This window comes from Gopherus evgoodei, chromosome 2 (assembly GCF_007399415.2).
Source record: "Gopherus evgoodei ecotype Sinaloan lineage chromosome 2, rGopEvg1_v1.p, whole genome shotgun sequence".
In the NCBI taxonomy this organism is placed as follows: Eukaryota; Metazoa; Chordata; order Testudines; family Testudinidae; genus Gopherus; species Gopherus evgoodei.
In genome coordinates this window covers 148785243-148804563 of record NC_044323.1, presented here as the reverse complement: position 1 = coordinate 148804563, position 19321 = coordinate 148785243, and the positions used below count along the sequence as shown (strand labels likewise).

Sequence of the window (19321 nt, the reverse complement as noted above, 5' to 3'; positions counted from 1 at the left end):
GGAAAATACATTGATCTTTAGTCTGGTCACCTGCAAATTGGATGTAATTAAACAAGACACTGCAGTGGTGCTCTTTTTAGGCCGAGACTAAGGGAGCGTTGAGGAGGATAAATGCAGAGGAAACCAGCATAAGAAACTGGAGGACAAATTGGTTAAACAGGTGGACTGTGGCATGTGGGGACAAAAACTATAGGACAATGAAACAGAGAGGAGTACAGGAAAGCCGGTAGGATGGGGTGGATGGATTACAAGGAAAATTAACTCGATTAGCCCTGTTTGTATTTAATAATAATAATAAAAATAAACGTTGACTAAGATGAGCAGGGGAAAGAGGAGACGTGATGCAGGATGGGGTGAGGAAGCTGGAAGTGAGATGAGGAACAGATGAGAGACAAGCAGCAGGGAGCTGGAAGGCGCAGAAAAGGGAGCTGGAGAAGCAGATGAATAGACACCCTTGTGTAATCAAAGAGCTGCAGGGCATGGGGAGCACTGCAACCCTCTGCTTACACACTTACCTGGCGTGCCATTAGAGGGGCATGGCCGGGTCCATGGGCTAAGGGAAAGGACATACCTACAGCCTGGAAAACTGAGATGGGATTGTGGAAGATAGAGCTGGACAGGAGAGAGATGAAATCTCTCAAACTAAGATAAAAAATGCTGGATTTCAACTGAAGAAATCAGTTTGAACAGCAGACTGACCCCCTCAGTACAGCCAGACCGCTGGGAGCAGAGCAGACATCACCACCCTGAATAGGCAGATGGCCCCAGCCTCAATTATGGTCTGGCCAGAAGCCATCTGAGAGACAGGGTGGGTGAGGTCAGATCTTTTATTGGGGATAGACGTGAACTTTTGAGCTTACCCACCTTGTCTCTCTAATAGCCTGAGACCAACCTTGCTACAACAACGCTGCCTCCGTCTAGAAGCCACCTTTCGTACCAATCTTGGCCCTGCTCCCAATGTCTGCAAGATGGACAGCTTGACAACAGGTACATGTCTGCTGGGAGCCTGCATGCGCACAGAAGCAGCTCTGTGCATGGGGCTCCGCTGATGTGTGCTCAACTCAAATAGCATGCTGTGCACCTGTTTGTTTTCTGTGCAGCGGGCAATCACTCATCACTGATCTCAGTAACTCCTAACCCTTTCTCCACAATGATCCCACAGAGCAGCGCTCAGGAGAAGGTTGGACTATTGCTGCCAATGCGCCAGCTGCTGGGAACGCTGCAAAGATCCCCCATGAAGAGTCACTTGACGTGTTACGAGTTTGCTTTGGCTGCTCTCGGTTCCTGTGAGCGCGGCGGTGACAGTAAGTCTGGCCAGCACACACATCTGTGGGAAACAAAACTTCAGAGTGCAATGCTGTGAAGCCATCACCACTGGATTTTAAATGGGCAAGTGCTGCAGAAGGACAAGCTTGTGTTACTTAACCAACTGCAAACCAGAAACAATACCAAGCGGTTTACCTAACCCCTACAGCTCACATATCAAATGCTTGCAGCGAGCTGTGCGCAAGCAAGAGTTACAACAATTCATTAACAAACGGTCGAATTGCAAACAATGAATGAAGCCGAGGAACCAGCAAACCACTCGTGTCTATTCTGTGAGCAGCAAAGAAGACAGTCCTGCTTGAGAATTACTCACTATTCTCCAATTACCTTCAAGTGCAATTTCATCTACCGCCTCATTGCCCTGCACCCCACACTCCCACCATCAATATGTTAGAAGCCAGCTGGAGATTCTCACAACCCTCCATCGCTTTCACTCACTGATGGCCTGATCCAGCTTGTTCAAGGCAATGAAAGACTCTCATCAACTCCAATGGGAGCTGGAGAAGGCCGTTGATCTTACTTTACCATCTCGCTGTCCCCTTCCTCCTCCAAATCACTGTTATTTAACAAACACAAGTCCTCTTACTAACCTGGGAACTCCCACGACTAACTTTTGCACAATCTGCAAAGCTCCTACAGAATGTCTTTATTTCTTGTTTGTTTTCCTTATTCATCTAGTAGGGACCTTATTAAAACTTTTTCTGGAAAATCAAAGTAAATTATATCACTATTATCTGTTACTTTAATCTTCTCCAAAGGAGGTGACAGATTAGAAGACATGGTTCTCTCTCACAGAAGCCATCCAAGAGTTACACAATTCTTTGGTTAGATTTCCAGTTTTCTTAGCATGACCTATCATAGGATTTTATACAGCTGCCCATCACAGTAGTCTTCCATGTACCACCATCCACAACAGTGTTGTCCCTAGTGGATGTTATGGTACTGAGGTGACTCCTCTGCTCTCCAGCTGGCTGCTTACCATTTTCCATTACCTCCTTGGGGAGGGGGGGTATCACTCTAGTGACCCAAAGCCTGGTGGAGCAATAGAGCAAAAATAATCCTCTCCCCTAGACTGCAGGAAGCTACGCAGAGACTCAAGAAAGGAGCACTTGGTACATTTGTGCAACATCTGCTATTTCTGGTGCCAGAGCCGGCCACACACTGTACATTTCCTCCCAGAGAGCAGCACAACCAGGCTCCAAGGAAGGTCACTTGTTCTCTTGGCAGAGAGATTTAACGTTGCCACTTGCTACCACTTGAGCAACGAACTAACTACAATGACATGGTCCCGTCGTACACATTTCTTCTAACTCTGGGGCACTCCTTCCCTGTGCAGCCCCCTCTGTGCCAGAGTCTGAGCCCAGGGGTGGCCACATCTTATTCCTACACCTTGAATGCCACCTGGCCTGCTCTCCCCTAGCATCGGGGCTTTTTTGGACTAATTTCCGCTACATAGCAGGGGGGACTTAGGAGGACCAGCTGGCCAGACGTGGCTGCAACACTTGTTGGCTCCCATCCACAGTGAGGAGAAGCCATGGGAGACCTCCCTCAGTCAGCTGGCCCTGAGCTAATGATTACACCCCACGTTCTGCAGCCAATCAGTATCGGAGACAGCTGGTGCATGCAGAAGTAGAGCACTGATTCTAGCCGCTCCAAGTGTCCCCATCCAGGCTTTGCCGAGCAGCCTTTTCACCTTGGGCAGATAGGGCCTGTAACATCCCACCCACACCACAACTTCCGCTGGATCAAGATCAGCGGTGGGAAAGCAATTTTTTTACATGGGCATTTACACCCACTCCAGCCTAGGCTCTCCCCAGGCTAACAATGGTTTTCAATGGCCATTGAAAAGGAAAGCTCCTGTCACTCCACACAGGCCAGCACTGCCAGCAAAGTCACCAGCTCCAGGACAGTCTACAAGAACCAGCCCTACAAACTATATCAGGGACAGTAAGGAGGACACTCAACACTGGCTCCCCTACTCTTATGCCCCCTACCCCACCCCCCCCACTCCTGCCCCTAAGTTCCCTGCCCCCAACCCCCCACCCCCTGCCCTTCCTCCTCTCCTATGCCCCAACCAATCAAAAAAGAAGAAGTTAATAAAATGTAAACAAAAGCAAATCCCTCCTCCAAGTAGAGTTTTGATCCCAGAAAGGAGACCTGCCACAGACTCCATGAAACCCACTACGCACTTGGTTATTGCTATGGATTTTATGTGGAAGGTGCCCACATATTACACTGATGGGCAGCGAGATAAAAGACTAAGCAAGAAAGTGCTGACAAAACTGCCATGTGGGCAGGGCCCTGGGGATCCTCTTCTGGACGAGGCTGCCGCAGTCTGGGAAGCAAGACCACCGCGGTGACGTTTGGGCACTCACTGCTAGTACGGACTGGAAATGTGATAACAATGTGAAGTCGTCCCTTTCATCAGCTGCCAGGTGGTTAAGTCTGCAGAATTGCTCAGTTACGGCTCTCGAAATAAACGGGCAGAGCTCAGAGCACCTGGATTAGCAGGGACCACAGCTCCCACCCCTTGTGCCAACTAATGCTCATCTCCATTAAGTATTAGCATAATGCCACAACTGTGCACATCACGTCACAGTCCCTGCCTCAAAGAACTTCTATTCTAAATAAGATGACACAGGACAGGATGGGGGAGACATGGAGGGAGGGGAGGGTTGGAAGGAATTACGTGATTCACATTACACAGTGGTGGATCACAGAGACATATATAAGTGGTGATTAAGGTCGGGCAACACGGGAGCAGACAGCAGAGGGGAGAGCCAGCAGGATTCAAGGAGGGAGCTGAAGGAGAAGAATGAGGATGGCTGGGGTTCCAGGAACAGGAAAGGAGAGCAACGAGGTGAGCAGAGCAAGCAGAGCTCAGGGGCAAGAGAGGAGAGACAGTAGAAGCCAGGGCAGAGGGGTGAGGAGTTCGAACTTGCTGTCGGAACAGACATGCAGCCAGTGAAGGGATGTGGTGGGGAGTGGAAGTGAGAGTCATTTGCAGAAGGAGGGAAGAGAGAGATTTAGCATTTGGTTAGTAGAGCCAAGTCAGGCCCCTTGATTTGGCAAAGGCTGTTACCACCCTGGCTTTGCAGATGGCTGCTTCTTGGTCAAGGAGACACAAAGCCAACAGGTGTGTCGCTCCCGCTCTCCCGCTGGGTGACTGCAAGAAGCAGGTGCCCAAAAGAGGTCGCTCTTACCAAGATGCATTTCCCTGGTTCCAGACTCCATAGGGAACTCTCCGTGTTGATCTTGTGGGTGAGTCTCCCTTCCACGAGGACATGCTGGCTGCTCCCCTCCAGCACGGCCACGCGAATCGAGCTGCTGCTGAGATCCACTGAAACCTGGAAGCACAGAGACAAGGAAATCAAAAGGGACATTCCCCCCTGCTTTCTCCCCTGTGTTTGCTGGGGCGGAGGGGGGCGTCGAGTGCACTCACTGGGGATGAGAGAAAGCAAAGCAATCAGTTCTTTATAGAGCACAGAGGCTGGGAATCCTGCCACAGCTTCAGGGAGATGGAAAACCATGTATGTGCAGTCATTTACTCTACTGGGGACTTCATGTGTCCTTTGCTGTTGCTGCAGTCTGAGTGCATGCCTCAACAACTTTGAGAACAGGGGGAATGAGGAGGGGATTTTTGTTCTGCAAAGGATTCCACAGGGTTGAAGTGTCTCTCTCCCTAAATTCTTCACTCTCGTGCTAAAGACAAAGCATACTTGCTGAGTTGGGGTGGGGGGTGAAGGGGAGATCTTGGCATGTGCTGTAACATCGACACCTGCAACTGATGGAGATTCCAGAATTAACCTGAAAAATAGCATGAAAATTGTGATCTTGGGTTGGCCCTATGCCTCCTGCTGCATCTGTGGTAGGGCTTGGAGAGCATGTGGGTCACAGGGGTGGGGCGGAACATGGCACAGATTAGGACAAGGCAGGAAACGGAAGCAAAGAGACAGCACTGACGGCAAAGTCAAGAAAGGTTTTATTCCTGGCATGCTCTCTACAGGAATGAGGCCAGGTCCCTCACACAGCAGCAGTGCTGCCATATGGGAGACCCTGGTCAGACCTGCTGTGGAGGGGACATGCTTCTTCCCAAAGGAGGTGGAGGCAACTGCTGGCTTGGTTCATGAAGTGGTGTTACTTTCAGTTTCAGAAGAGACCATCTGTTCTTTCTTCCCCAGCCTCAAGCCGCAGTCACTGAAGAACGGGATCTGGGGGGAGCCCGGCTCTCCCTCTAGAAAAACATTCAGGAAAGGGAACTGCCTCATCTTTCAAACACTGCCTTAGCGCTGAGGAGAGGGGGTTACTGCTAGATTTGTCTGCACACTCTCCCAGAGTTTCCTCAGATTTTGCTCTGCAGTTCTCATCTGAAATGTTCTTATATTATCCATTACCTAGGTGATTTCTAGTGACTCAGTGTGGGCAGGAGATAGACTGAAGCTGCTCCAGTCAGGGACTGCACCACAATTGCATTTGATAGATGCTACAGCGGTAAAACAAAAAAAAATGAGCCACTTCTGACAGGTCCCTGTCAAGCTTTGGAGAGGACCTGACAACACCCAGCACACATAATGGAGGGGAAAACAGGGAAAGCAAGAGCCACTAAGCTTAAATACTGCTCAACCCAGACTGTGCAAGATGGATATATCTAAAATACCCACGTGTAAGCTGAGTGGAGTCTCTAAATCAAACAAAAGGCCCGTTGAGAGGAGCCCAAAGGGAAATTCAGGAACAAAGGAACTGGGAGAAGTGGCTGGCTCAAGGGACTCCTGTTTCGATCCAGCCCAGGACAGACATGACTGGAAGCAAATTTCTATCTGACTGATGTTCGTGGGCCTTTGTGAACTGAGCTGAGGGAATCCACGTCAGACATAGCCTCTCAGAGAGGCCACGTCATGGAGTCAGTTTCCTATCTCACCCCTGGAGATGAGCCCCTCCAAGGCAGGGGGTTGTGAAGAGAGCCTGGCTGCTGCTCCATGGACAGAGGGATTCAGCCTCAAGGACTCTCAGCCTGGCCCCGTTCATTCGTAACTCCCAGAGCTGAGAGAAGACAGGAGCTGTCAGAGATTTAACCACAGGCAGTTTCTCAGCAGAATTAGTGCTGCAGGGTACTGCTCCCACAGCATGGCACAGAATAAGCCGGCAGCCTCCAAAGGGGAGGTCAGTGATTTAGCCACAGTTCAGCAAACAAATGAATCCTTAAACAAGCCTGCAATCTCTTTAGTCTGAGGTAGCTAAAATAGAAGCCACTTGAGGCTGGATGTACTTCTCCAAGTGACCTCTTTGGAACAACCAGACACCGGGCAGTAACAAGGCCAAGGCCATGGCTATACTGGAGAGTTGCAGCGCTGGTGATGGGGTTACAGCGCTGCAACTCACTCTGTGTCCACACTTGCAAAGCACGGCCAGCGCTGCAACTCCCTGGTTGCAGCGCTGGCTGTACACCTGGTCTGCCTGGGGTGTAGCGATTCCAGCGCTGGTGATGCAGCGCTGCTCATCAAGTGTGGACACCAACAGCGCTTTTATTGGCTTTCAGGGTATTAGGAGGTATCCCAGCATACCTTTTCAGCCACTCTGCTCATCGTTTCACACTCCACTGCCCTGGGCTCAGGTGACTCGCCCTTTAAATGCCCCGGGAATTTTAAAAATCCCCTTCCTGTTTGTTCAGCCAGGTGTGGAGTGCAATCAATCAGTGACCATGCCTCCATGCCCCAAACGAGCCCCAGCATGGAACACTTCCGAGCTGCAGGACCTCATCAGTGTTTGGGGTGAGGAAGCTGTGCAATCACAGCTGTGCTCCAGCCGTAGAAATTATGATACCTATGGGCAGATATCAAAGTCCTTGCTGCTAAGGGGCCATGAACGGGACGCGTTGCAGTGCAGGGTAAAAGTAAAGGAGCTGCGGAGTGCGTATTGCAAAGCCCGTGAGGGAAACCGCCACTCAGGAGCTGCCCCCACAACCTGCCGTTTTTACAAGGAGCTGAATGCCATACTGGGGTGTGACCCCACTGCCAATCCGAGGAGCACGATGGAGAGTTCAGAGCAGGGAGAAGTGGGGGAGGGTGTAGAGGAAGCCGAGAGTGAGGCTACTGGGGTGGAGGGAGACACCTTGGAGTCCCAGGAGGCATGCAACCAGGAGCTCTTCTCAAGCCAGGAGGAGGCTAGCCAGTCGCAGCAGCTGGAACTTGTTGGTGAAGAGGAAGCAGAGGAGCGTGTTCCCGGTAAACAGATTTTATTTTTAGGATGGAAATGTTTTGTGAGAGGAGGGTGGGGGTTATGGCTACCTGCATGCATGCCTAAATGTGGAATAGCCCATTGATTTGGTCTATCACGTCTCTGTAATTGGCCTCGGTAATCTCTTCAAAAGTTGCAGCCAGAGCGTGGGCAATGTGCTTGCACAAGTTTATAGGGAGAGCTACCGTGGTCCTTGTCCCGGTCACGCTAACTTGTCCGAGCCACTGTGCCACGAGGGGTGGGGGGACCATTGCTGCACACAGGCAAGCTGCATAGGGTCCAGGGTGGAATCCACATTGCTGTAGAAGACCCTCCCTCTCTTCCCAGGTAACATGCAGCAGTGATATATCTGGCAGTAGAAAATCCTGTTGAAAATGTAGTGATGATTGTTCAGTGCAGGTCCCCAACTGTCTGCCCTCTGCTTTCCCCACTGCAGGTCCCCAACTGTCTGCCCTCTGCTTTCCCCACTGCAGGTCCCCAACTGTCTGCCCTCTGCTTTCCCCAATGCACAGAAACCCCAGTCCTCAGGCAGTTCCCCTTCCCAGGTGAAGTCATGGCAGAAACACTCACCCCATTGCTCGACATGCCTATGCCTTCGCTGATGTGGCCTCTCTGTGCTATGTTAGGTATGTGGGAATGATGCTACAAAAAGTCTACAAACTCCTTCACTGTGATAATAAACAATGTAGCCTCTGTATTACATGTTTCTATTTATGTTTTTTTAAGTGTCCTTGAATATTCCAGCCCTATCACCGCCTGCGCGAAGGTTACAGAACTTGAGGAAAAATCCTAGAAAATCAAAGGAAGATTTGATCAAAGCAGTTATGAATCAGTACACCAGAGACAGTAAGAGGCTGCAGGACTGGAGAGAGAAAATGCATGAGTGAGCATGAGTGGAGACAAACTGAGCAGGAGAAAGAAATTGGCTACCAAGAAAAGCACAAAGCAGATGATAAGCCTCCTGGCTCGCCAAACTGACTGTATGCAGTCTCTTGTAGCCACGCAGGCAGATCAGTACCGTGGTAACCCCCACCCCTCCCAAAGCTCTCTCCCTTGTTCCTCAGTGTTTGCACAAAACACCTTTCTCTAGCAGCCTGGTTCTTACCACCACCAGCTGCTCCCAACACCTGTACATTCACCTACCAGCCCTGGTAACTACAACCCTTACCCTATGCACTCAACCCCCATCACGATGCAGCATATTAATCCTGAAGGGCAGCAGGCATTGAAAAGCAATCCAAGCAGGACATATTCATACCTCTGAATGTACAGTCCACCACCCTACCCCCCTGCCCTTTTATGTACTGTATTTTGAATAAAAGATTTCTTGGCTTATAAAACATTTTTTTATTATTGCAGAAAGTGAGAAATACTGTACCCCAAGGGAAAAACGGGCACAGCAAAGGCACCAAACATTACTGTTGGCTTTCAGCCTCAAATTGCTCCCTTAAGGCATCCCTAATCCTTGAAGCCCTTTGCTGGGCCGCTCTAGTAGCCCTGCTCTCTGGCTGTGCAAATTCAGCCTCTAGGCATTGAACCTCGGAGGTCCATTCCTCACTGAATCTTTCACCCTTCCCTTCACAAATATTATGGAGGGTACAGCACGCAGATATAACAGCGGAGATGCTGCTTTCCCCCAAATCTAGCTTCCCGTAGAGACACCTCCAGCGCGCTTTTAAACGGCCAAAAGCACACTCCACAGTCATTCTGCACCGGCTCAGCCTGTAGTTGAACCGGTCCTTCCTCCTGTCAAGCTTCCCTGCATACGGTTTCATGAGCCATAGCATTAAGGGGTAAGCGGGGTCTCCAAGGATCACAATGGGCATTTCGACGTCCCCTACTGTGATCTTGCAGTCTGGGAAAAAAGTCCCGGCCAGCAGCTTCCTGAACAGGCCACTGTTCCGAAAGATGCGTGCATCATGCATCTTTCCAGGCCTTCCTGAGTAAATGTCAGTGAAACGCCCACGGTGATCCACAAGCGCTTGGAGAACCACAGAGAAATACCCCTTGTGATTAATGTACTCGGATGCCAGGTAGGGTGGTGCCAGAATAGGAATATGCGTCCCATCTATTTCCCCTCCACAGTTAGGGAAACCCATTTGTGCAAAGCCATCCACAATGTCCTGCACGTTCCCCAGAGTCACAGTTCTTCTTAGCAGGGTGCGATTAATGGCCGTGCAAACTTGCATCAACACTATTCCAACGGTTGACTTTCCCACTCCAAACTGGTTCGCCACCGATCGGTAGCTATCTGGAGTTGCCAGCTTCCAGATTGCAATAGCCACCTGCTTCTCCACTGGCAGGGCAGCTCTCAATCTTGTGTCCCTGTGCCGCAGGGTAGGGGCGAGCTCAGCACACAGTCCCATGAAAGTGGCTTTTCTCATCCGAAAGTTCTGCAGCCACTGCTCCTCATCCCAGGCTTGCAGGACGATGTGATCCCACCACTCAGTGCTCGTTTCCCCAAGCCCAAAGGCGGCGTTCCACGGTGCTGAGCACGTCCGTTACTGCCACAAGCAATTTAGTGTCTTGCGCGTCAGGCGAATCAATATCATCGTCTGACTCCTCATTGTCACTTTGGAGCTGAAGGAATAGCTCAACTGCCAAACGTGATGTGCTGGCAACATTCATCAGCAAGGTCCTCAGCAGCTCAGGCTCCATTTCTAACAGAAATCGCGCTGCAGACTCACAATGGCGCCAAACTGCTTGGAATGTGTAGCAAAGCACCACGGGGCGTTGGAACAGGAAGCGGAAAGACCCGCACCCTTCCGTCCTCTTCCCACAAGCCACAGAGCCAAAATGGGACGAGGTGCTCTATGGGATAGCTGCCCACAATGCACCACTCCCAACAACGCTGCAAATGTGGCCACACTGCAGTGCTGGTAGCTGTCAGTGTGGCCACACTGCAGCGCTGGCCCTACACAGCTGTAACTCCCAGCGCTGCACAAATGTAAGTGTAGCCATACCCCAAGATAAGTGTGCCCAGAACCTGAGAAGGTTACAGCAATGTTTCAAAGAAGATCAGACTCAGGAAGATGCCAGGAGGTGGTGAGCATGCCAGGACAGCAGTATTATTTTTAATAAAGTCAGAGGAGTATGGCTTCTCGTATTTGAAATGACACTTATTAGAGACTATAGGGCAGGGGGTACAGCTGAGGGGAGAGTTTGCTGAGATTGTGGACAGACCCAGAGCGGATGGAGAGGCACTCCAAGCTGATCTGTAAAGTGATATGGCACCAGGATTCCCCAGACGAACGTGACTTGCTGTTTCATTGGGGGAGCTCTGGATGTATAAGCACACATGGGCTAAAGACAAGAGAGACCCTAATACAACACAGTTAGGTTCCCACAATAGGAACATTTGTTGAAAATTTCCTCTCTCTGAGTTACAAGGACACAGACCCATTAACCCAATGGGCTCTCAGCTTGAATATAGATAGTCAAAACCAGACCTGTCAGTTCCTGATACGGGAGGGCTTCGCCAGCCACACCAAAGAATGCACAAGTTGAGACTGTTTTCACAGCACAGGATAATACCCCCTGTGGACTGAAATTTCCAAACAAGCTTATACCCACTAGCAATGAACTGAGTTCCAACAGCAGAGCACACTGTCATGAACTAATCAATGAGCCAAACAGGCCAAAGAGATATTCTAAACAAGGGAGGGTCAGCTCTGTAGACCTTGGAAACCAGAGAAAGGAAATTTTCAATACATCAGAATAAGTTCTCCTATTCCACTAATTGCACAGATCCTTTAACGAATGGGATTTTTATACCAGGCCACCTTCAGGGAAGGTTCAGAGCAAACAGAACTACAGGGTTTTTAATTCCTTCTCTCCTGGGATGGAGCAATGTGGCACACCCTCCTACCAACGGCAGCACCTGCTGCGGCTTAGCGTGGTGCATCAGAGGCTGCTACCGCTCTCAGAGAGTAGGTCTGGATGCTGGTTGCTGGACAGAGACACACTGACTTGTAGGCCTCATGGATACACCATTTTAACCATCTTGAAATAGCAGATTTTGATACTCTTTTTCCTTATAGATGCCAGATGGTAAAGAATAAATAGAGCTTTGAACTTGGGACTCCTATGTGCAGTGGATGTAGCTTGAGGGCTCCAGACTAGCTGGTCTCTTGGGCAAGATGGCTTTGGACAAAGCAGGGAGCACAATTTTCTAGGCTCAACGAGTTAATTTTTGGGATACAGCCCAACTCTGTTCAAAGAACCACCCCATCACTGCCAAATGTGCAGTAGCGTTCCTCAGTAGATCAGACCCTACAGTCTGACGCCTTCTGGGCAGAGGTGATGGCTACCAGGGAGGCCACCTTGATGGAAAAGAAATACGATTACATTCCTGAAGGGCCTGCAGCCCTACCTCCCAGCTATTTCAGTGCTTAGCCAAAACCAGCCCCTGGATTCAGAGCAGCTGCTAAACTGCAGCCAGGCAAGACTGAAGTGATGTTGGTGGGAAGAAGTTGTGGTTTTAAGATTTCCCCCACTGTTGAGTGCATCAGCCCTTCAGATTGTTAAACTGGCCTAGAGTCTCGGGGCCCTTTTAAGCTCCTCTGGGTTAATGGATGTCCAAGTAGCTGCAGAAATGCCGCACCTGCGATGGGCCAGATGATCGTTCCCCATCCAAACACGCACACTCTTGGCCACAATGACTCATGCATTTGGAGACTTCTAGGCTTGATGACTGCAGTTCATATCCAGAATGAAGCCACATGGCCTGAAGAAGCTCTAACGAACACAGCAATCAGTCTGCTTAGCAATTCAGGTCACCGTGATCTCATCACCTCCCGGCTCCACTCTCTGCAGTTGCGCCCCATTAAATATAGGAGTGATTCAAGGTCTCTGTCCCTGATGCTCAAAGTCCCCCATTGGACTGCCCTAGCTGCCTCTTCTCCCATCACCACAACTTCCCATGACAACTCCATTCCACTGGACTCACGGAAGTTGGGACCCAAGGGTGCAGGAGACAGAACTTTCACCGGAGCTGCACCTAGACTATGAAACCAACTTCCACAAAAGAGCAGAATGACAGTGGGCCTTGCTGAGTTCAGAATTCAGCTCTTCCGTGTCGCTTTCAGCCCCAATAATTTCTTCACACACAAATACACCCACATACATCCACACCAAGCAAGCAAGCAAACAAAAAACCTATGAACTAATCCAGCTTTTTCTCCTACAGGCTGGGAAGGAAGAAAGATTGTTGTCATTATTTCTATGTTCAAGTTCTGGGGAGGCACTCCTACTAATGTGATGGGGTGGAGTTACAAGCAATCAGAGTTCACTGTGAGAGAAAGGAACCTCTACCCTCCCAATCTCCTGCTGCTGCTCCTCCAGGGACAGTCCAGGGACAGCTACATTTAAGCTTGCCTGAGCCAAAATGCCATAGCAACCATCCTAAATCAAAAGTTAATCATGTTTAAAATGAGATTTTAAATCATCTTTGGTGCTGGGCACTAGTTCACAGCCAAGAAAGCCCAGTGCAGTGTATTTTAATCTCATTTTACTTCGGTTTTTTTGCTACCAAGTAGGAAAAGAGTAGGCTTATTTATAGAACATGGGTGAACCCTTCCAGTTTGCAAGATGCCGCCATTCACAAATCCTATATCCATTTACTTTCAAATTTGGTAGAAAAATTCTACTTTGACCCCTGACCTAGCCTATCAATTTTGATGGAGATATGGACATTTTTGTGGCTTTTAGAGTCAAGATCTGGTTTAAATGAAAACTCAGCTGCAACCATAGCTATGTAGTTGCTTCCATGACACTGGATAGATGGAAAAGAGGGTGACATTACCATGTGCGTGAACCCCTTCACTACAGCGTTCGCCTGACAAGGGAAGTGCATGCTAGAAACCCACAACTGATGATTCAGATGTTACTGTCTCCTCTCAACAGCCGGGGTCAGCCACAGCTTAGCTCACAGCCACACAGCTCGCAGAGTGGTGGCCTCACTCCAACACTCCCAGGGCCTTTGCTCACAGCAGGGAATGTGGTGATGCTGCAGGTTAGAAAGATCTGCAATTTCTGTGCGGCCGGGAGTGGGGGGAAGAGGGGCAAGACTGAATGAAAAGACACGAATGGCATCACTTCCTGTTTCCCTTCCCCAGCCAACCCCTTCTTAACCCTGCCTATCCCCAGGACACCCCTTCCTGCAGCAGAGGGCCATGCTTGTGGTCACACACATGCCGCCTTGCCAATGCTATTGGCGAGGAAAAACATGAAATCGTAGGGCTGTGCAGCAGGCCAGCCAGGCATATTATCCCATGCAGGAGTAAGAACTCCTTCCTCCCATCTAAACCTCGGCACGGTGCTGTTGGAAAGCTTGTAGAACAGCTACCTGCATGAGTACAACTCCATCCAGGCCCAAGTGCCGTAAACTATAGCCTCTTCTGAAAGCGACAGAACACTTGGAAACGTTCATTCAGATTCAATCCCTCCACGGAGTAGATGAGAGAGAAAACAGAGATTACTTGACTCACTTGTTTAACAGCATGCGGCACCACTACACAATTGTGTAGAACAATAAATGAAGAGAACTCAAATCCAGCTGAAACTGCAGGGGTGTTTGGAGAGGAAAAAGAGGAAGTGGAATCCGGGCAGGACACTTACACCTAGACCCTTGCAATAACTGCCCTGGGAACGTTAAGGACCAGCAGTTATCGGGAGCTCAATTTTACATCTCATTTAAAAGAGAGTTCCTTCAGCCACACAGCACCTCCTGCATTGTGCTGGGGAATTGACTCAAACAACTCACAGTGAAGACCACCTTTAACAAGTCACCAACACCACTCTTACAGACCCTAGGTGGTCTCCCATCCACCTCGATCCTGCTTATTTTATGAGAGCTGAAGAGAACATGACACAAGACGGGAGCATGTGTGAGCAGGTCATGTTGGGCTTTCCTAATCATAATCTAGCCAACCAGCTCTGGGAGAGACAGACCATCTTTAAGTCAGTTCAGTTTCCTGATTACCAAGATTAGTCTCTGCAGTGGAATTGGGCTGACATCTGGCAAATGTATTTGCATGCAGGAAAAGGAGAAGTAATGTAAACGGAGCTAAAAAACAACATGAAGTGACTACATCAGCCATCAAACTCTGCTGCCAGGGACAGCAGGGTCACCCTCAAGGTCATGCTGGGATGCTCATTAGAAGGAAGGAGGGAAAAAAGAAAGAAAAGAATGACAAGCCACAGGTTAATTTGTACCCCTCTTTCTTCTAAGCAGAGTGAACACTGACCCTTTCCTCTCTCTCGCTCTCCCGCCCTTCTCTAGCTGCCAGTGGCCTTCGGCTCATGATGCAAAAGGGGGTTGGAGGATCCAGCACCACCAGAATGAAGGGTAGCTCTGCAGTGCACCCATGCAGTACCAGAGTGCAGGACCTCCCACGCAAGGACCCTGCTCCTTCGAGCTGGCACCGTATGCAGACAGCACTGTGCTTTCAAGTCAGGCCCAGAACTTCACCGGCCTGAAGGCTTTTCCCGAAGAGGAAAAGCCCCTCACTGCAAAACAAGGCAGAAGCAGGTTTTGTTTTCTCAGACCTAGCAAGAAATGGTGCTGTTTCATTTTACAGACGCTACAGAAAAAGGGTGTCTTGGGTGCCCCCTGCTGGCCCCGCAGCCGCAGCAAACTACATGCTCCCTAGGTCTGTGCTGCCACTGTCAATTATGTTGATGCACAAACAAAGCTATTTCGGATACAGAGCTATGTAGGTTGAAGTTGGTGAACAAAACCGACCGTGCTCATTTCAGCTGCCCTGAAAACTGAGGGGAAGGGGGAAAAAAACGTATTTCCCAAATGGAAAAATACAAAGTAAGTGGGGGCCCCTTTAAAGGCTTCCAGGACAACAGAAAGTAAAAATAAACCTCTGGCTCTAACAGCCAGTCTGTCTGCATACCCCGCCCCCACCAATAGGATAACAGAGTGGGAACAAACCAAAGAGGGGTGTAATTTACATTAGCTACCCCAAACCCATGGTCCAGCCCAGCAGTGAGATGTGCACAGAGCAGGAAACGTGGAGGAGGAAGGGCAGCTCCAGTGACCTGTAGATTTTCCTGCAGGTCACTTACCAGTGGGTCTCTGCCAGGAAAAAAAAAACAAAAAACCAAAATCCTCCGTCCACCCACCTGACAATATTGTCAGATCAACTCATATTCAAAAAGGCAGGGCTTCCCCACACGTATGGGGAGAGCAGGGGATGGGGATCCGATGGTCAAAGGGATCTGCCTCATTCACTAAAACCAGCTCCCATTCCCTTGTGAGTCCAAGGAAAACAGTCTGGGGTGAAATGAAACAGGCCACTCTGCCGCATGCCTCAGCTGTACTCACCTGAACTACACTTGTTTGAATCCACCCTGCAGGCAGCTCTCTTCCAGCAGCACAAAATGGGGCAGTCTGAGAGAAACGGGGACCTCGTGCGGGATGACCTGGCCTTTGGGGGGTGGGTGTGTGGGTGTGTGTAAGGAAATATGTCATTGTATTCCTCCTGTGCAGCTGAGGCAGCGTCTGGGGTCTGCAGGGGCAGGGTGAGCTGATCAAGCCAGGGGAATCAGCATCTCCACAGGCCTGCATGAGAGGAGGCAGCTGCATTCTGCTGCACTGAAAGGGAATCAGGCATGGCCTCCACTGGGCAAGTTCGGGGCACCCCCTAGCATGCGCACGCCTGCTCCATCACAGTTCAGCATCGCTTTGCAGGCAATTAGAGCTGCTAAGAAGCAACACACTGGCAGGCTGGGGGGATGGGGAGCTCGTCACCCGTCACAGGCTGACAGCACGGGCGCTCATTACCTGCCTGCCTTTCACGATGTGCTTGGGCACCGGCACTTTAATCTCCAGGTCGCTGTAGTCTTGGGACCAGGAGTAGTTCTCTCGCACAGCTCCATTGTAACTGTCAGGGTTGGTCTGGAACTGCTCCTGCTTCCTGAGGGGAAAGAGCAAGATGCCAGGTGTCAAGTGGCTCGGCACACGGAGAGCAGGAAACACCAGGACACGCTGGGCGAGGCAGATGGAGAGTGCCGTGCCTGTAACTGGCTACCTAGAGACAGAGCAAGGCGCACCGAGGAGCGACTTGACAGGCACTCTGCTGCCCACTCTTCACTGGGGGCACCTGCTAAGGGAACAGGTTTTAAACTGCTCCAGGCTTCCCCAGCCCCAGCACCCCTTGTGCGGAGAGAGGGGTGTCACCTGCCTTGCCAGTTTGCTGCTTATTAACGGCCCAGGTGGACTCATTGGCTCCAGCACCAGTGCCTTCCCCACTCGTGTTTGCAGCAGAAACTCCCATGGCCAACCTAGGAAGGAATGACTGTATATGTGCAAAGGGATCAGCATGCAGTGCATTCAGGCACGCTGAGCCCCTCTGTCTCCAACCTCCGTGTGGCCTCCAGACAAAGACTGTTACCAGCCAAGGCATGTCTAGCCTGACCCAGTGACCTGAGCACACGTGGGAACATGACAACCCGGCGAGGAGAGAGGAACTGGTGAACAGAGGCAAACTGGGATTTTTCTAAGGAATATTCAGATTTCCCTTAGCTACTTACAAGGTGCTGAACTGGACGAACCCAGCGACAAGGGAGACATCACAATGGTGGACACAGGCTGCTGTCCTTTAGCACAGCCTTCCTGACCTGCCGCCACTCTACGGAGTGGTACAGAAGCAACCACCATGTCCACACAGCCTACTGGCCTGCCCTGGCCAGACCAGAGAGAGGTGCTCACAGAGGTAGTTGGCGAGAAGGAAATAGACTGGGCAGTATGAGAACAGCTGGAAAGAGAAGGTGGGGTATAGCCAATGCGTGGCTGACGGGGTCTACAGCTAGACCCCCTCCCCCAAATCATGACTACAGTCTCACCCCTTTAAACATTTCTCCTCTGTGTTACTCAAAGGGGAACTGCAAAATAAAAGGGAAGAATGAGGGAAGCCCACCCAGAATCTAGTGCAGAGACCCCATGCACCAACTTTGACTAACTTTTTTAACATTGTTTGCTGGTTTCCCTGGGCTCAGTAAAGATATCCCAGAATGCTTCACTCTGACATAATTAATGCCATAGATTGTAAAAAAGGCACCTGGTATTTGCGGTCTTGCATTCCGAGATCATTTTGCTGAGCCAGGAAGTACCAGGAGAATTCCACAGGGGGAGAAAGAGGATTTTTAAGATTAATGGAATCTGGGTTACCTGATTCCCCCTAGCCAACCCCCAACCCCGGTTAGACAGACAGGAGCTTCGGCATCAGAATCTGGACTACATTCAGGTCTTATTTTTCCTTTTGCATTCACCTTAACAAGAACAACTAACCCTAAAGCTAACTGCCATATGAGGAAATTAGTGTTCAGGAAACAAACGTTAAGTGCCTTGACTCTGATGGGTTTCTAATATACAGACAACAGCAAGATTTGCCTAGTAAGACGCTTGAAGAGTTGTCACAGTCTGACCTAACAGCTTTGTTGTGTGATGGTTTTTTAAAGAACTGGTGCAGTAGAGGAGCATTTTGGGACCTGTAGTTCAGGATTACCTGTCTAAATGGACACCGGTACATTAAAAAAATTCCTACTGACAATTTAAACAATTCAAGATTCTGACGAGCCCCTTTTAAACAATGCGGAAACAATTATTTACCTAAATTCCTTTATAAAACATTGATTTGCAAAAGGTGTTTTCTGCTCCCCTGTGATATCTTCAAGGGTCTATCCATCAGGGAAGAGTGGCAGCACCAAATATGCTTGAACGCACCTTCTCCTTCCTCTCTGGGCACAGGCCTATTTGCCGACTTCTCCGTTTCAGTTTTGTATCTGTTATTACCAGTAAACACCCTTTCGCAAGGTCTGAGGGGCACAGTATGTATCCACACAAGCCCTCTACCCTAGTCAAAAGCAGAGCAGGCATGGGATTGGCAGCACAGTGGTGAGATCAGCTAGTGGCTAAGACAGGACGTGTAACTGACCAACAAAGCAGTGAAAATAACTCCACGCAAAACAGTTGCCAGTGCATAAGGAGAACACAATAAGGGCTTGGCTACACTGGAGAGTTACAGCGCTGCAACTCACACACCGTCCACCCTTACAAGGCACATACAGCACTGTATCTCCCTGGCTACAGCGCTGGTTGTACTCTACCTCTGCCTGAGGAATAACGACTGCAGCGCTGGTGATGCAGCACTGCTCCGCCACTGTGGCCACCAAAAGCACTGTTCTTGGCCTCCAGAGGCATTTGGAAGTATCCCAGAATGCCTGTTCAGCCACTCTGCTCATCAGTTCGAACTCTACTGCCCTGGCCTCAGGTGATCAACCCTTTAAATGCCCCAGGAATTTTAAAAATTACCTTCCTGTTCGCTCAGCCAGGTGTGGAGTGCAATCAGTGAATCCTTCCAGGTGACCATGCCTCCATGCGCCAAACGAGCCCCAGCATGGAGCAATGGCTAGTTGCTGGACCTCATCAATGTTTGGGGGGAGGAAGCTGTGCAGTCACAGCTGCTCTCCAGCCGTAGGAATTACGATACCTATGGGCACATATCAAGGGCCATGCTGGAAAGGGGCCATGACCGGGACGCGGTGCAATGCAAGGTTACAGTGAAGGAGCTGTGGGATGCCTATTGCAAAGCCCGTGAGGGAAACCGTCACTCTGATGCTGCCCCCACGACCTGCCGTTTTTACAAAGAGCTGGACGTGATACTTGGGCGTGACCTCACTGCCAATCCGAGTACCACGATGGACACTTCAGAGTGAGGGGAAAGGGGGGAGGAAACTGAAAGTGAGGATA

The 19321-nt window shown here is 50.1% G+C and overlaps 1 protein-coding gene across 2 annotated transcripts in view; it reads right to left on the bottom strand.

Annotated features, from left to right (window-relative positions):
- NUDCD3 (NudC domain containing 3) overlaps nucleotides 1–19321 on the bottom strand; it is a 65616-nt gene that overhangs the window by 10088 nt on the left and 36207 nt on the right. The window contains exons 4-6 of one of the 2 annotated variants that reach the window (XM_030551846.1): nucleotides 16755–16854; nucleotides 16355–16487; nucleotides 4530–4673 (exon numbers count right to left, since the gene is read on the bottom strand). In XM_030551846.1, coding sequence (XP_030407706.1) covers nucleotides 4530–4673; nucleotides 16355–16487; nucleotides 16755–16854 — 377 coding nt within the window. The remainder of the gene's footprint in view (nucleotides 1–4529; nucleotides 4674–16354; nucleotides 16488–16754; nucleotides 16855–19321) is intronic. The other variant, XM_030551847.1, reaches the window with a different exon arrangement.